The sequence below is a fragment of the Xyrauchen texanus genome, chromosome 4, assembly GCF_025860055.1.
Source record: "Xyrauchen texanus isolate HMW12.3.18 chromosome 4, RBS_HiC_50CHRs, whole genome shotgun sequence".
NCBI lineage: Eukaryota > Metazoa > Chordata > Actinopteri > Cypriniformes > Catostomidae > Xyrauchen > Xyrauchen texanus.
In genome coordinates this window covers 27995578-28012151 of record NC_068279.1, presented here as the reverse complement: position 1 = coordinate 28012151, position 16574 = coordinate 27995578, and the positions used below count along the sequence as shown (strand labels likewise).

General features: G+C 37.5%; 1 protein-coding gene across 3 annotated transcripts in view; it reads left to right on the top strand.

Annotated features, from left to right (window-relative positions):
• LOC127635815 (neuronal tyrosine-phosphorylated phosphoinositide-3-kinase adapter 1-like) overlaps positions 1 to 16574 on the top strand; it is a 58215-nt gene that overhangs the window by 16401 nt on the left and 25240 nt on the right. For 2 of the 3 annotated variants that reach the window (XM_052116052.1, XM_052116060.1), the window contains one exon: positions 13430 to 13681. In XM_052116052.1, the coding sequence (XP_051972012.1) occupies positions 13491 to 13681 (191 nt within the window). In that variant the 5' untranslated portion in view covers positions 13430 to 13490. Of the gene's footprint in view, positions 1 to 12287; positions 12366 to 13429; positions 13682 to 16574 lie in introns of those variants that run through there. The other variant, XM_052116069.1, reaches the window with a different exon arrangement.

Genomic DNA, 16574 nt, shown 5'->3' with positions numbered 1-16574 from the left:
TTGGGAGTAGCATACAGCCCCCTAAAGTGGCAGATACTCTGGGAGTGGTGATTCATGTTTTTGGAAAAGGTAATGAAGCATCAGTGTATTACTCCTTGTTAATTCAGAATCTGGGAAATTGAGCTTTATCTTCTATCAAGAGATTATGGGGGAAAGATTTAAACTTAGTATTGGAGGAGGGAGTGTGGGCTAGGATTCAAAAAAACATCAAGTCTGTATCAAGAGATGCAGGGGTGCGCCTTATGCCATTCAAGATTTTACATCAGTTCTATTGCACCCCCTCTAGATTGTATAAGCTTGGTCTTAAAGACACACCCACCTGCTGGCAATGCCAATCAGAGGATTGAGACGTAACCCATGTCTTTTGGGGGGGTGTTAAGATCCAGGAGTTTTGGTTGAAGGTTCAGAGACTTGTATGTGTGATGTATTGGGCTCTCGGCTTTCATTTTGCCCCAGACTCTGTATTTTGGGCGATGGGGTGGTCATTGACATTGAAGACATCATAAATTGACATAAAGACTTGGGTCCTAACTAGCGTCACGATCGTCAGACATACCCTCATTTCAGGAGTGGTGCTCGGAGATGGGGAGGGTGGTGGCCTTTGAAGAAGGGTCTTTTAGAAGACTAGGAAAATGTAATTTGTTTATGGAGAAATGGGGCGGATATCTGACGTTGCTGGATGTGTAATTATCATTTGTTTTTTTTTTATTAAATCTTTTTATTTTTGTGTGTGTCTAATCATTTGTATATACTCATATGTGACCACAGGGATGTTTGTTGGGGGTGGTTGTGGGGTTTAAATGTTGATTCTATATATATATATATATATATATATATGTTTTGTAGGTATCAATAAAAAATGTTAATTACAAAAGTAGTTAAACTTTTTTTATAAAGCATCTCAAGACCCCAGCATTCTGTTCCATTCCATCTTGCTGTTTTAGAACACTGGAACACAACCAATACAAACAGCTTCTTACTCATTTTGTGCTTCCTACTCTCTGTATGTGTGGTTTGGCAGGTCAGGGGTCATGATCAAATGCTTTATAAATCCGTATATCCACCCTCTGTGTTGTTCAAAGCTGTATGTGCTGTATTTCTGCTGAAGTAGCCAACATCTTTGTATAGATTACCATGGGAACGGTTTGGCTTTGTTACTTTTTGCACTGTTGTGTTTGAAATTGTATCTGTGTGATGCTATGTTTGGAATTAGTCTTTGTGCTCAGTAGTTTTTTTTAGGCTCTTTTTTATGTATAGTATCAGATTCTATGTTGTTGAAAGTTGATATTGATCTCTGATTAGTGTGGCATCAGTCTGTTTTGGGTATAATGTTTGAGGCTTAAAACAAAGGTTTCAGAGAAGCATGTTCATGTAATCCCCCACACAAAACACTAAGCATACAATTCTTGTAATTCTCTTAATATCTCTCCTTCCCTGCAAATCTTGCCTGTATAAACATAGTTATAGCCTAGAGGGGATCTTGCATTGATTCCCGTTTTCAAGTATCTCTCTTACAGACAGCAAAACAAACCTGTCTACCCCAATCCACAGCTCTCATGTGTGTTTCATGGCCCTGTCCCAAATGGCACCCTAAGCCTTGCCGTCCTCTTATTAGTCATGACTTTGGTGATGAAAGCGAGTGCAGACAGAATTATGACCATACATCCTCTTTTCACGGATGTTTCCTCTTTTTATCTAACCTTAAAAAGTGACCAGACTTGGATTTCTAGATTCCCTAAATGTCCGCAATTTTGCTGTTTTCAAATTGAACTGCTCAACAAAAAGCGTAATTAAATCTAGCACATCATATACGTAAATACTCTCTCTCTCGTTCTACACACACACACACACACACACACACACACACACACACACACACACACACACACACACACACATACAGAGCACGTGCAGGGAGTGCTAGAGCCCAGTAACTTTACCATTTTTAAATGTGTGTGATTGTGTACTTATCTGTTCAGGGATTGCCGTCGAAACCAAATGTTCACACGTGGCCTTTAGTGAAAGGAATTTACATTAAGTAAACACAGACCGTTCACTCGTTTTTGACTGTTAGTGATATTTCAGTGCTTAGTAATGTGAATAAGCTGCAGTTTTACAAATTAAATATTTAAAAAGCTATTACATTGATAGATAGATAGGGTTAAGGACTTTAACTCTTGTATATATATATATATATATATTATATTTTTTTAATGATTTCAAGCAACACACTGACATTAGAGAATTTAATCAAGAAACTTTGAAAAAGAAAGTGCACATAACAACAAAAAACCCCCATCATTTTAAATATTTAGAGAACAAATAAACAAGATTTAGACACCTGGATAGTTGCAGGAACACCCGTCTCACATACTGCCATAGATCGCAAAAATTATTATAAAATACACACAGCCACACTTCTTCAGGTATATATTGTATACTGCCAGTGGACAGAACATATTTAAATAAATATAATGCATCTTACAATTATATAAGCTACAGCTATGTGGAGGAACATTCTCCCTCATGTCTTAATCCTCTTTGAAACAACAATAACAAAGGTTTAGTGTTAGGTTAGGTACTTTTATAAATGTAAAACTTTTAATCCGCATTTGACCACCTCATCCGCCATGATTTCTCCTCCAGCATGAAACTTCAGTCTGCTGTGATTGGTCAAGAAGATCAGCCACAGGGACTGTTGGGTAGTAGTCCACTGTGGAGCTTGCACTGATGCTGGCTCAGACGAAGGGCACATTGAGGGTGCGGGGGGGGGGGGGGGGGTGGTGCTTGTGATCATCCCTCCTGAGCACTAAAATGTCAAATGGGACACCCTACCTACCCTAAAGATGGACTTTGCGGGAATGTGCAAATGAAGGCCACAAGAACACAAGGAAGCACATTGCATAAGCTGCGTGGGTGACTTGGGTTCAGTTCACGCATTGAAACCCAGAAGTAATCATGTTTGCATAATTATTGACGACCACAATTCCGAGGTTTTATTTTTCCCTCCAACATTACTTTTTATTCCACTGATGGTTAGATTTAGGATTGGTGTTTGGGTTGGGGAGTAGAGTTTATAATATATGCATTCCTCCTCATTGCATTATGGCCTGTACAGCTAAAAATAACTCTCTCCACAACTCACTTTTGGTGCCCCTCCATGGACAATACACCTGGGAAATAGAGCTTAAGTGCCCACGTGCCCAACAACACTAACTGCTTTGGCCACTGGGGGCAGTGTTTCGCATTTTGGAAAGTGCAGAGCAATTTTAGCTAACCAAAAGTCAAACTATTATTTCTGATTTCACTGAGATCAATCTGGTTCATACATAGGTCAACGAAAAAAGCTTGTTTGTTCCCTGTTCTTTTGAGTTATGTGTGAAAAGCAGGTTACTTACAGTGAAGCACACAAATCATGTTAAAAACAAGTGTCAGGTCTCAAACGCCAGACCAATGGAAAATGCAGTCATGTAATAATGTTGCTAACAAAATAATACACAGTCCATATGTATTATATGTAGAGTCCCTAAATACATGTTAGTGATTACATGTATTTTGGTAGGATGAAGGTATTTGAAGTGCAAGTGTGTATGATCATAGTAAAAAAATGAGAGGATGTGTGTCTTGGGGATTTGTTTGAGTAATTTTGTTGACTTAGCTGTTCTGACCATTTTTGTGACTGAATTCTACTAATTCTCTATCATTCAATTTCAAGTAGAAGAACTATTTATACAGGTGAAACTCGAAAAATTAGAATATCGTGCAAAAGATCATTAATTTCAGTAATTCAACTTAAAAGGTGAAACTAATATATTATATAGACTCATTACAAGCAAAGTAAGATATTTCAAGCCTTTATTTGATATAATTTTGATGATTATGGCTTACAGCTTATGAAAACCCCAAATTCAGAATCTCAGAAAATTAGAATATTGTGAAAAGGTTCAGTATTGTAGGCTCAAAGTGTCACACTCTAATCAGCTAAACACCTGCAAAGAGTTCCTGAGCCTTTAAATGGTCTCTCAGTCTGGTTTAGTTGAATTCACAATCATGGGGAAGACTGCTGACCTGACAGTTGTGCAGAAAACCATCATTGACACCCTCCACAAGGAGGGAAAGCCTCAAAAGGTAATTGCAAAAGAAGTTGGATGTTCTCAAAGTGCTGTATCAAAGCACATTAATAGAAAGTTAAGTGGAAGGGAAAAGTGTGGAAGAAAAAGGTGCACAAGCAGCAGGGATGACCGTAGCCTGGAGAGGATTGTCAGGAAAAGGCCATTCAAATGTGTGGGGGAGCTTCACAAGGAGTGGACTGAGGCTGGAGTTCTGCATCAAGAGCCACCACACACAGACGGGTCCTGGACATGGGCTTCAAATGTCAAACGTCTTACCTGGGCTAAAGAAAAGAAGAACTGGTCTGTTGCTCAGTGGTCCAAAGTCCTCTTTTCTGATGAGAGCAAATTTTGCATCTCATTTGGAAACCAAGGTCCCAGAGTCTGGAGGAAGAATGGAGAGGCACACAATCCAAGATGCTTGAAGTCCAGTGTGAAGTTTCCACAGTCTGTGTTGGTTTGGGGAGCCATGTCATCGGCTGGTGTTGGTCCACTGTGCTTTATTAAGTCCAGAGTCAACGCAGCCGTCTACCGGGACATTTTAGAGCACTTCATGCTTCCTTCAGCAGACAAGCTTTATGGAGATGCTGACTTCATTTTCCAGCAGGACTTGGCACCTGCCCACACTGCCAAAAGTACCAAAACCTGGTTCAATGACCATGGTATTACTGTGCTTGATTGGCCAGCAAACTCGCCTGACCTGAACCCCATAGAGAATCTATGGGGCATTGCCAAGAGAAAGATGAGAGACATGAGACCAAACAATGCAGAAGAGCTGAAGGCCGCTATTGAAGAATCTTGGTCTTCCATAACACCTCAGCAGTGCCACAGGCTGATAGCATCCATGCCACGCCGCATTGAGGCAGTAATTAATGCAAAAGGGGCCCAAACCAAGTACTGAGTACATATGCATGATTATACTTTTCAGAGGGCCGACATTTCTGTATTTAAAATCCTTTTTTTATTGATTTCATGTAATATTCTAATTTTCTGAGATTCTGAATTTGGGGTTTTCATAAGCTGTAAGCCATAATCATCAAAATTATATCAAATAAAGGCTTGAAATATCTTACTTTGCTTGTAATGAGTCTATATAATATATTAGTTTCACCTTTTAAGTTGAATTACTGAAATTAATGAACTTTTGCACGATATTCTAATTTTTCGAGTTTCACCTGTAAATGTATACACAAATCAGTCTAATTATTTAAAGAAAAAAAATAGATGCAGGTAAAAGAATGGAAATTTCTGCTTCCAGAAGTAAAAATTCAATTTCTTATCAATTTTAAAGGCAGGCCTACCATGCGTCCGGAGGTTGTTCATCTATGGTATATACTTCTGTTTAAACCATCAGTCCGCATTATTTTAAATTAATAGTATAAAAGTCATGTTTAATAGTGGAATTCCTGGTAAACAACTACATTACCCATGGTCCAGCAGTGAAAGCATTACAAATCAGAGAACCATGGCCAAGGAAACCTGCCCAGTCAGCCCAGAATCGCCCGTTTGCTCCCAAGACGCACTGGGAATGATGCAAACAAGTCGGTCTCCCTTCACCCTCAAACTAATTATTTATTTTAGACTGTACTTTGGGATATTTTGAAATAAACAAACTATATTTGTTCAGTACTTATAATCAACAACCTAAAATCAATAGTTTGATATATTTCCATCATTTCAAATACGATTACATCATTTGCAATAGTTCATGGATTTGTAGTTCAAGCCCTAGTGAAAGACGGTAGGTACACAGTGTTGTACCATTGTCTTTCGTTAGATTTTCAAATACTTTTTTGCTTCAAAACAAAGTTTGTAATGTTGTGATTCTTCTCAGAGCTGGTTGATTTGATTCATGGCTTAGAACACTTTTATGAAGAATGTTATGAATGGGAAATATACTTCCGGAAACCTGGTGGCTGAAAAAGTGGGTGGGCACTGTTACACTTTATAAACACTTTCCATAAATAGAAACCAACTAAACGTCTTTAAAATCCACTCAAAACTGATTAAACATCTCCCCTCCCTGTTTTTTATCCATGTGGGTGCAACCATTTTCCCAAACCAAAATAATAAATACATTGCAGGAGAACATTATCATCAATAATTTAATACTCATATTTCTTTTAAAAACCACAAACAACACTTGTTCCATCCATACCTGGTATTTCCCCTCTAAGTTAAAGCTACAAACCCAATATATACTGTAAGAATTTTTGGGATCTTTTAAGCATTCCAGCAAAATGTCCTGTAGCTCATCTGGTATAGCATGGCTCTAGTAACCCAAGAGCATGGGTTAGACTCCCAGGGAACACACACTGATAAAATATATTCACTGAATACTCTGTAAGTCACTTTGGATAAAAGCATCTGCCAAATACATTAATGTAAATGCCTGCCTGTACATACTGTACCAGTCCTGTCTGTACATGTTGTTATGAGTGTGTTTAATCATTTTAGCAGCTGGAACAGTTCTTAATCTCTAGGCCCTCATTGTGGCATGATTTTAAACTAAGTTTAAGGTTACATGCATCATTTAAGTGGAACATAGGAAATCTGGAAGGAAACTGAGCTGATTCTAGAGTAATTCTAGAGGTCTCCAGGGGAGATATAGCAGACACTGGTACTGCGAGTTAGGTCTTGACTTGGGGGAAGAGGAGTTCGGTCTTGTCAGAATTGACAGAATTCTATAGTTTAAAGGAGTATCTAAATTTTTCAGTTTCTTTCTTTAGAACCTTATAAAAAAAATGGGTTGCGTGTGGTGGTGATTCTAAATGAGAATGACCCCAAAGTTGTTCTTAGAATCTTTTATTTTTAAATTTCTAAGGGTGGGCAATATACCGGTAGATATGATAAACTGGTAGAAATTTGGCAACCAGTATACATTTTGGATTATCGTTTGTACCGCTGTTACGCAAAACTGCCACAACGTGGCAAGAAATATGCACCTCATTCTATTCACGTCACAGGTACGTGGTACACATTCTGTCGGAGAAATGGAGGAGGAAGGCAGAGTGGATTTATGTGAGACTGAGAGAATTGAAGAAACAGGGTTTTTTAAGTACTGACAAATTCAATGACATCAATCTCGCCTTCTGAATATGCTTCTCATCAGACACGAGCAGCTGTGCTAGCATGAAATTGCACGCGAGTCCAGCAGGTTTCCAGATTCCGTCCGTTAATTCTTCATTGAGATTGCCTGCAATGACAACAAGCTCAGTCCGATGACGCTGTGACACACCACCCCAGACCATGACGGACCCTCCTCCTCCAAATCGATCCCGCTCCAGAGTGCAGGCTTCAGTGTAACACTCATTCCTTTGATGATATACGCAAGTCTGACCATCACCCCTGGTGAGACAAAACTGTGACTCATCTGTGAAGAGCATTTTTTGCTAGTCCTGTCTGGTCCAGCGAAGGTGGGTTTGTGCCCATAGGCGAAGTTGTTGCCAGTGATGTCTGTTAAGGAACAGGCCCACATCCCCTCAGTCCAGCCTCTCTCAGCCTATTGCAGAGAGTTTCAGCACAGATGGAGGGATTGTGCATTCCTGATGTAACTCAGGCAGTTGTTGTTGCCATCCCTTACCTGTCCTGCAGGTGTGATATTCTGTGCAGGTGTTGTTACACGTGGTCTGCCACTGTGAGGATGATCAGCTGTCCTTCCTGTCTCCCTGTCATGCTGTCTTAGGTGTCTCACAGAATGGACATTGCAATTTATTGCCCTTGCCACATCTGCAGTTCTCATGCCTCCATGCAGCATGACTAAGTCACGGTCACGCAGATGAGCAGGGACCCTGGGCATCTTTCTTTTGTTGTTTTTCTGAGTCAGTAGAAAGGTCTCTCTAGTGTCCTAAGTTTTTATAACTGTGACCTTAATTGCCTACCGCTTGTTAGTTTTTAGTGTCTTAATGACCGTTCCACAGGCGCATGTTCATTAATTGTTTATGGTTCATTGAACAACCATAAACACTTTACAATAAAGATCTGTAAAGTTTTTTGGATTTGCACAAAATTATTTTTAAAATACAGTGTCCTGAAAAAGGGACGTTTCTTTTTTTTTGCTGAGTTTATATCGTTATTGTGATATAAAAATATCACTGAAAAAATGTTTGTCTTGTTTTCCAGTAAAATTATCTAAATATTCTTAAAACGGTATTTATTTACTTGACAACCAAACTTCCTAAAAATGTTAATTCTTCTTTTGAGAAATATTGAATGGAATCTAGTAAGATAAATGTTTAAAACAAGAAAAAACTGTTTGCCAATGGGGTAAGAAAAATAATCTAAATTCAAAGGCAAAAGTAAAGTTTTATTACCCCATTGGCATGTATTTTTTCTTGTTTAAGTCTAAAGTATTTTGTAGATTTATCTTAAACAAGACATAATATCTGTAGCCATTTTGCTTGACAAGTAAATAAATCATGTTTTAAGAATGTTTAGATAATTTTACAGGAAAACAAGACAAAATACTTGTCTTGAAAATCATTTCTTGCAATGAGAGATATCGTGATATAAGATTTTGGTCATATCGCTCACATTCATCTTTTATTTTTGTTTTTCTGTAATTGTCATATACGGATATATTTTATATGTATTTTTGCATTATTCTGTTGATACAGAGAGTTTAAAAGGGCAATGAACTGGTCAAAGGGCAGCAGGACAGCTTTGAGAATACAGCAGAGAGGGCATCAAGTGTTGTTTATAGGATGGTGTTCAGGGTGAATGTGGACATGTCAGAGAAAGTCAATGAAAGTGATAGAGGGGAGTGCTGAGGAGAAGAAGGCCTAGAGGTTCTTTCAGAACATAGGTGTAATGGGTGGGAAGAAATTGAGACATGTAAGTAAAAGTACTATCATTTAAAGATCAATGAAGGAAATGCAATCTCCTGGGAAGACTGAGAAGAGTGTGCAGTACATCCAGAGATGTGCCATGATGGCCAGGGCAGATAGCAACAAGATAATGTGTAATGGGATGGGTGATAGTCAAGATTATGAGATTCAAGGGACCAGATGGGGAGTAAGATATTGACCTTTCAAGAGGGTGTGATAAGCAGACTACTAATGATTGGGAGTCTAGACTATGTAGAAATGTTTAGAGAAGGACAAACGAGTTTAAATGGGTTTCAGTGGTGGTGGCCTGAAGTCAAATTACTGCAAGTTGGGTATACAACAGCAGGAAACAAGCGCATATATTCTCTTGCCTGCTGCTAATAGTGATGGGATTTTCATTTCATTATATGACTCGGAATAACAAGTAGTCTCAGAGAGTGATTAGTTAATTTTGTCTTGGCCTGCATGCAAAATCTGTGCTCATGTTTCATTCATTTGATGCGGGACAGCCGCATAGTCTCTGTACAGGAAACAGAAATGCTTATTTCACCTCACGAGTTGGTCTTTGGTTATGAGTCTTTCGTTCAATTTTCAGGTGACAGCCACATAGGATCTGTACAGGAAACAGAACGGATCAGTTCACGCCATGAGTCAGTCTGAGTCTTTCGTTCATTTTTACATGACAGCTTCATAGATTCTGTATTTGAAACAGAAAATTAGTTAATACTCCCAGCCTTCCTTAAATACAAGTAGTTATTTTGATTGTATTTTTGCCTTTACCGTTTCACAAAGCATTTCTGGTCTTAAATTTGAGATTTATTACTTGAAATGTATAACTGCGAATGTTTCTGTCATGATGGTTCTTTTCCATAACAATTAATCTGGGAATAAAGTTTTGTTTGAAGCTTTAAACTTTGTGAATTATGGGAAAAATAATATTTATAAAGCAAGATGCCTTAAATTCAACCCCAGTCCCAAACTTTAGAACTTGTATATTTTCTTTATAAAATATCATAGACTTTAAAAGCTAGTAGAAAACCCCATATTATTGACTTGACTACTGAATTGTTTTTGATTAAATGTTCCCTCATGATTTAGCCTCTTGAATTATGAATGTTCTTATTGTGAACTATATACCTAAATCAAGTATGCCTTAAAGAAATTCCCCTTGAATTTTCTGATCATCCAAGAACATTTTACTTCAATTTTACTAAAATATTTTGTAAACACTTCCATTTACATTATGCATTTGGCAGATGCTTTTATCTAAAGTGCACTTATTACAGGGACAATCCCCCCAGAGCAACCTGGATTTAAGTGCCTTGCTCAAGGACACAATGGTGGTGGCTGTGGGGATCACATCACTTCCTGCATTAAATACATGAAAATAGCCCATCATGACAATTCATATGATTTTAAAATGTATTTTATTGTCACACTACATGTATTCATCATGATGCAAACAACTGCAGCACAATTAACTGTAAGCTTTTAAGAGAAAATTAACATAGTTTGTGTTTTATGCGGAGCCTAGTAGTGGTCATGTGACAAATTAACGAAAAACTTGAATACCAAGACGGGACTCGGGAGTGAACAAATCAGTTCTGTTTCCTGTAGAGCCTATGTGGCTGTCACGTGACTAATAAACTAAATGACTTGAATAAATATACGTTCATTTTGCTGAACAAGATTCAAAGATCCAAGTCAATAAATTGATCCGATCTTCCCATCACTAGTTGCTAATGGAAAAAACAAATGAACAACCATTCAGTTGAAGCGCCAACAATCCAAATCCAGTTAAAATCATTCTGTTTGGAATGTAGTCACAAAAGTTCAACAAGTGTTTACTGAACCGTATCTTTCTTCCTGGACAAGAATATTGAACATGTTTGCAGCTTCTTTGTAGCCAAGACTTTGAGGTATGTGGCTATGCAGAAACCGATTTTAAAAAATAAGCCTACAAATATTCACTGGAGTGAAAAGTGCAGCAACTAGTCTCAGTCTCCCCAATAGACCATTGACCACCAGTGTTACTTCCATTGATTTCCAGGCCTGGAAAGGTAAAAAAAATAACTGTGAATTCTAGTTAATTTTAGCTTTAAAGTATGTCAGTATATAAATGAAATAAAGTCTCTATAAAATGCTTTTAATGATCACAAACAACTGGAAATGTCATGACATTGAAATTCATTGGTTAAAAGTTGTGGGAACTGAATATGAATACGTTTCTCCAAAGCTTTCATTTTGAGCTCCATCCATTCATGTGTTGAGCACAGCACCAGTCTCTGTTTTGGTACAGTGTAAATGTCATTGTTGGGTCATTGATCAGTTTCTGTTTTCTTTGCCAAGTATTAGCATCTGTGTTTGGTGTGGTATCTTTATCTTTGTTGATATCTTATTTTTCTCTGTGTTTAAAGTCTCAAAATGCAAGTAAATATAAGCTGCATATCTCTATAACACTCTTTATTGCTACATATTTTTCTTCAGCTCCTCTCTGCTGTTAGCTCTGACCCAATTTATTATGAAGTTTAACGTTCAGGCATGGGTTAAATAAGGTATTATATAAATTCATAAATGTTTTATTCAAAGCTCTTTTAAAAGGAAAAATACTGGAAATGAAAACTTTATTTGCAATCAAAACTAGACTATATCTGTTTGTGTGCATAATTTGTGTGTTTGCATGTGTGTTTGGTCATGTGAGTGAGTTTATGAGCATGTTAGCAATGCATGACCGCATAAGTGGGTGCCTGGATGTGCATGAATCATTGTGTGGTGTATATGTGTATATAATAAATGTATTTGTTGACAATAGGACAATAAAACAGCCTGAAATTTACAACATGAGGCATTCACATTTCTATATTTCCCTGCTCCATAGCAATACTGCTGATGCGCTCTGCACACATACACATATCTGCACATTCAGCAACATACTCATCTAGCAACATAAACCCACTCACCTTCTTCTCGTCATTGCTCTCTATCTCTCTCTTATCCCCTATCTCTCTTTCTCTCTATCCCTCTCTCTCTCTGCTGGGAAAAACACTGGAAAAGCACAGCAGTTGACAGCTGTATCCTTTTTAGCCAATCAGAGCTCTTTCTCTTTCTGCTCAAACTCGAAGCACTCTGTAGGATATCTGCCCAACAACAAGCAGCACCAATGCTCTCCTTCTCTCTCTTTTTCTCTTGCTTTCACACTCCTGCCAGAAAGCCTGTGTGTTCTACATGTGACAAGCTGCATTACAGACTGCAGATATTTACACAGGTACAGTCAGGGCAGCCTTGGGGCCTGCAGCCAACTGAGCCTCACATGCTTTCTCAGATCTTCCTTCCACAGAAAGAAAACGTAATGGTACATGGACTTTACAGGCTGCTGTGATGAAGATGAAGGTGTAGCACTGATGGGGATGCAGGAACATTGCATACGAAGGTTTACATTTTTAGTTGAAGTTGTAATGTATCATTTCTGCTCCACCAAACAAAATTGCAAGAATTAATATTGTTTCCAAACAGCTTTCCAGTATAGTTCCTCCACCTTCTGTTGATTGAACAAACAGATTGTCATGCCCCAAACTCATGTCACTGGTTTAGTCAATGCTATGTGTCAGAGGTCGGGATGCTCAAACACACAAAGCAGTATTTTTCATAGCGCCACATAGACTCTGTATTTGCGGTTTTCGAGAAAATCAACCTACAAATGACCTACTTATAGTTGTCTATTCACAAGGGCCACAAGCTGAAGTTTTTCCTCTTGTACATATGTGATACATTTAAAAATATTACAAAAATTAGCTGTTTTCATATTATATAACATACATTCTCCCAAATACTAATGTAATTTAAATATATTTGCATGTATGTTCAAATATATGAACTATAATTTTATATATGTTCATATATGGCCAAATATCTGATATCAGTGATATCATGTCTCCAATGTACAGTATGTCATGTACACTACATGATAAAGTGTTGACAAGTACACCATTCGAATGCTCATAGTACAATAATGTACATTTAATTGCATTTTTCAGCATGAACACTCACATTTCTAGTTCTGTTATGTTTTAATACCTGCACATTTCATGCTGCAGCAGAGAGTTTATGATTGGTCTTTGGGTTTCACTGGCTGCTGTAATGTGCCTTTATCTCAACAGCCATATCTAAATTAAAGCTACTTCTCATTGTGTGAACTAACGGATTATGGGAAACCTCATCAGAAAGTTCAAGAGACTGCTTTATAAACCAAATAAAAAACCACTGGAGCATAGAACTAAATGGAGCTTCTGAGGACATTTGTAATGAAAGCATGTGCTTGTAATCCACTAATCACGATAATAAGGGTACATCAACTGCTATTTACCTTTCAGACAGTTCTTCTGGCATCCCTCCTCCAGCCCGATCCCGGTTGGGATTTTAGGTTATCAGAAATATTGGAATTAATGTGCATCATATTGGATATCTAATAATTAACTGTATTTCTCTCTTTTTCAGGTAACTGGGACGAGGAAAACTTTAAAATCCCTCCCCCTGATCCTAACTGGTCGTCTATACCATGAGCTCTGGCTCCGCCCAGGATGTGGCGGTGGAGAATTTCCTGCGTGACATAGAGAGGCGGGGCCAGTGGCTGCACTGTGCTGTTATTGGCTGTGAAGAGGAAGAGGAGTATCCCCGTTGTGACATGAACCTCCTGTACCGCAAAAGTCGAGTGGACTGGAGACACAGAGATCAGGAGAGTAAGAAAAGGTAAGAGGGAAAGATGAAATGAGCTGATCAATAAACATTGATTTTTAGAGGAGGTCTATAGAGGTGCTAATTAATAAAGGAAGGAGTGATAAAGAAAGAAAGAAAGAAAGAAAGCACAGTAAGGAGATCGTAAGATTGAAGGGGTTATAGATTTGGTTTGCAAAGCTCATATGAATGGTAAAAGAAAGAAGGGTTGGAGAGAAAAAAATAGTAAAATACTCACTTAACTCCTTCCCCACCAGCGTTTTTAAAAAAAAGTTGCCAGCCACCGCCAGGGTTTTGGAAGATTTTCACTAAACTTTAATGGCCCGCAGAATATTTTCTTCCATGAATATATGAAGATGCTATATATATCAAAATAAAGATCTGGGCCTCTGCTTTTAGGCAAAAAAAAACGATTTTATTTTATCTTCATTTGTTCTTTTTTTATTGCGACTTGAACAGAGGTAGGTTTTGTCAAAAAACAACATTTCAGACAAAAAGCTGAGAAAAAGGCATGTTTATGTCTGATATTTTGAGCTTCTCATACTCCACTTCTTCATGTTTGAGACGATCGCAGTCTGTTTCTTTGATCAAAGAGTTGCGTACTCTTTCAAAACATGCGCAGTGGTCTTCCTTACCGTATAACACCTAAAACATGGAAACCCGGAAAATTCCGTGTTTGGCGGGGAAGCGTTTTTTCATAAAACACGGAAAATTCCGTGTTTGGCGGGGAAAGAGTTAATAGAGAAGGTAAGAAAAAGGTCAGATAGGAGGAGGGGAAGAAGGAAGACAATAGAATAAAAAAAATAGAGAAAGAGAGTGAGATGGAGGAATAATCCCAGATTAAATTAAGAACAGTCATAACTAAACTGAAATGAACACTTTAGTCTTTCATATTTTATGCTAAGCATCCAAATCTTCCTTCCAACTCGATAGTGGATAGTGCAGGATTTTAGCCTAAAGTATTCAGGGACAGTCTGCATCTCTGGTGTCCCAGTAGATCAGCAGACCCTGGCATGAAAGCAGTCAAAAAACTGGAGGTTTTTAAAACAAACTTTTTGTTTGCAACTAAAATACTTTTCAGTTCCATATTACAGCTCATGTATTTATATAGGTGTTTTCTTATGTAAAATTGAATTCTATCAATAAAACACTTAATGTTCCATTCATTAATATTCAATTGGTCTGCTGAATTTTACTGCCATTATTAACTACACACATAAAAACATGTCTTCCTTTTTGGTCTATGTGTAACATGGCAAAAGTGTCTTGTTTTCTGTCCTCCATACACATCTATTCTTCTTTTTATCCACCTCTAATTATTTTCTTCTGTTATAAACACTCTGTACATCCTTGACACTTCTATTGCTTTTATGTCCATCTCTTTTGCACTCACACTACATGATCCTTATGTAATTACCTTACTAATACATGTCCATGTATTACCTTAAAGGAATGTTCCAGGTTCAAAACCATTTAACCCTCTGGGGTCTGAGGGTGTTTTGGGCCCTGGAGAATTTTTGACATGCCTTGACATTTGTGCTTTTTTCAGTTCCTTAAAAACATATTAATGGCTAAAGTCTGATAGCACTGTATTCAGCACAAATTGGGCAACAATAATATGTGAGCAACATGTGTGTACATGTTTGTATGTTTGAGAAAATAATGTTTATGCATGGTTTTTGAATAAACAAAAATTTTAAGTAATTGAAATAAGCCCATATAACAGGCCATTGTCCACACGTTTTTTGAGAACTGGGTCTTGCAGCCCAGAGTTTTTGCTACAAAATTATGTGAAAAACATCCTGATCACTCAATGTAATATAACAATATAGTAATTTTACTTTTGAAAGAAACTTTTAGTGTTAGAAAGGTCATATGCGAGGAGGCATGAACTATCATGAATATGGATTGTGATTAACACCTGAAGAGACAAAAGACACCTCCAATGAATGTGAGGAGACTTAATGATCCAAATCAAGTTTTATGTTAAAAGAAGTAATCTGACTATATATTTTCTTAACATAACAACTTTACTTAACTTAAGACCTACACTACCGTTAAAAGAAGTCTGTTCTGCTCACCAAGACTGCATTTATTTGATCCAAAATACAGTAAAAACAGTGATATTGTGAACACTTTTTACAATTTAAAATAACAGTTTTCTATTTGAATATATTGTAAAAAGCAATTTGTGATCAAAGCTGAATTTTCAGCATCATTACTGCAGTCTTCAATGTCACATGATCCTTCAGAAATCATTATAATATTGAGATTTTCTAATATGGGCATATTTAAAGTGCATTTTAATCATTTAACCTGAACACATATTTGCAAGCACAAGCTTTGTTGATAATAATGAGGCAGCATAAACACTAGTTAAAATCTAATCTAAACATTCATATTATTTTTAGATCATATTACATATCATATTTATATCATACAGCATACAAATTAAACACATGCTTTAGCTGAAACAGCATTTAAAATGTAACTAAAACTTGCCTATTAGGACATATTTCAAATTTCACTACTCTGAATCCTGGCTGGCAAGTCTGGAAACATTTCCACTAGTAAAATATGTACATGTTTATATAAAATAGCATGTCAACTAATGTAAGTAAAACTAAATGACTTACTCATCCAAAATTGTTTACTCGGCTGGATCAAGTCCCTCTTCAAAATGCAAACGTTCATCGGAGTCCCGCTCTTCTTCTGAGGAAAATGTTAACTCTTCGTCACTATCCAGGAGCTTCCTCACCTGTGTATTGTGCCATCTTCCAAACGCACCGAAAAGTGAATTAACTTGTTGCTTTTTAAGACACAGTCGGGGGCGTTTACCGTTTGCATTGATCACCTCAACACTTTACCATATGAATAGCGCCCTCTGCCCGTGGTTGTGATCACATTA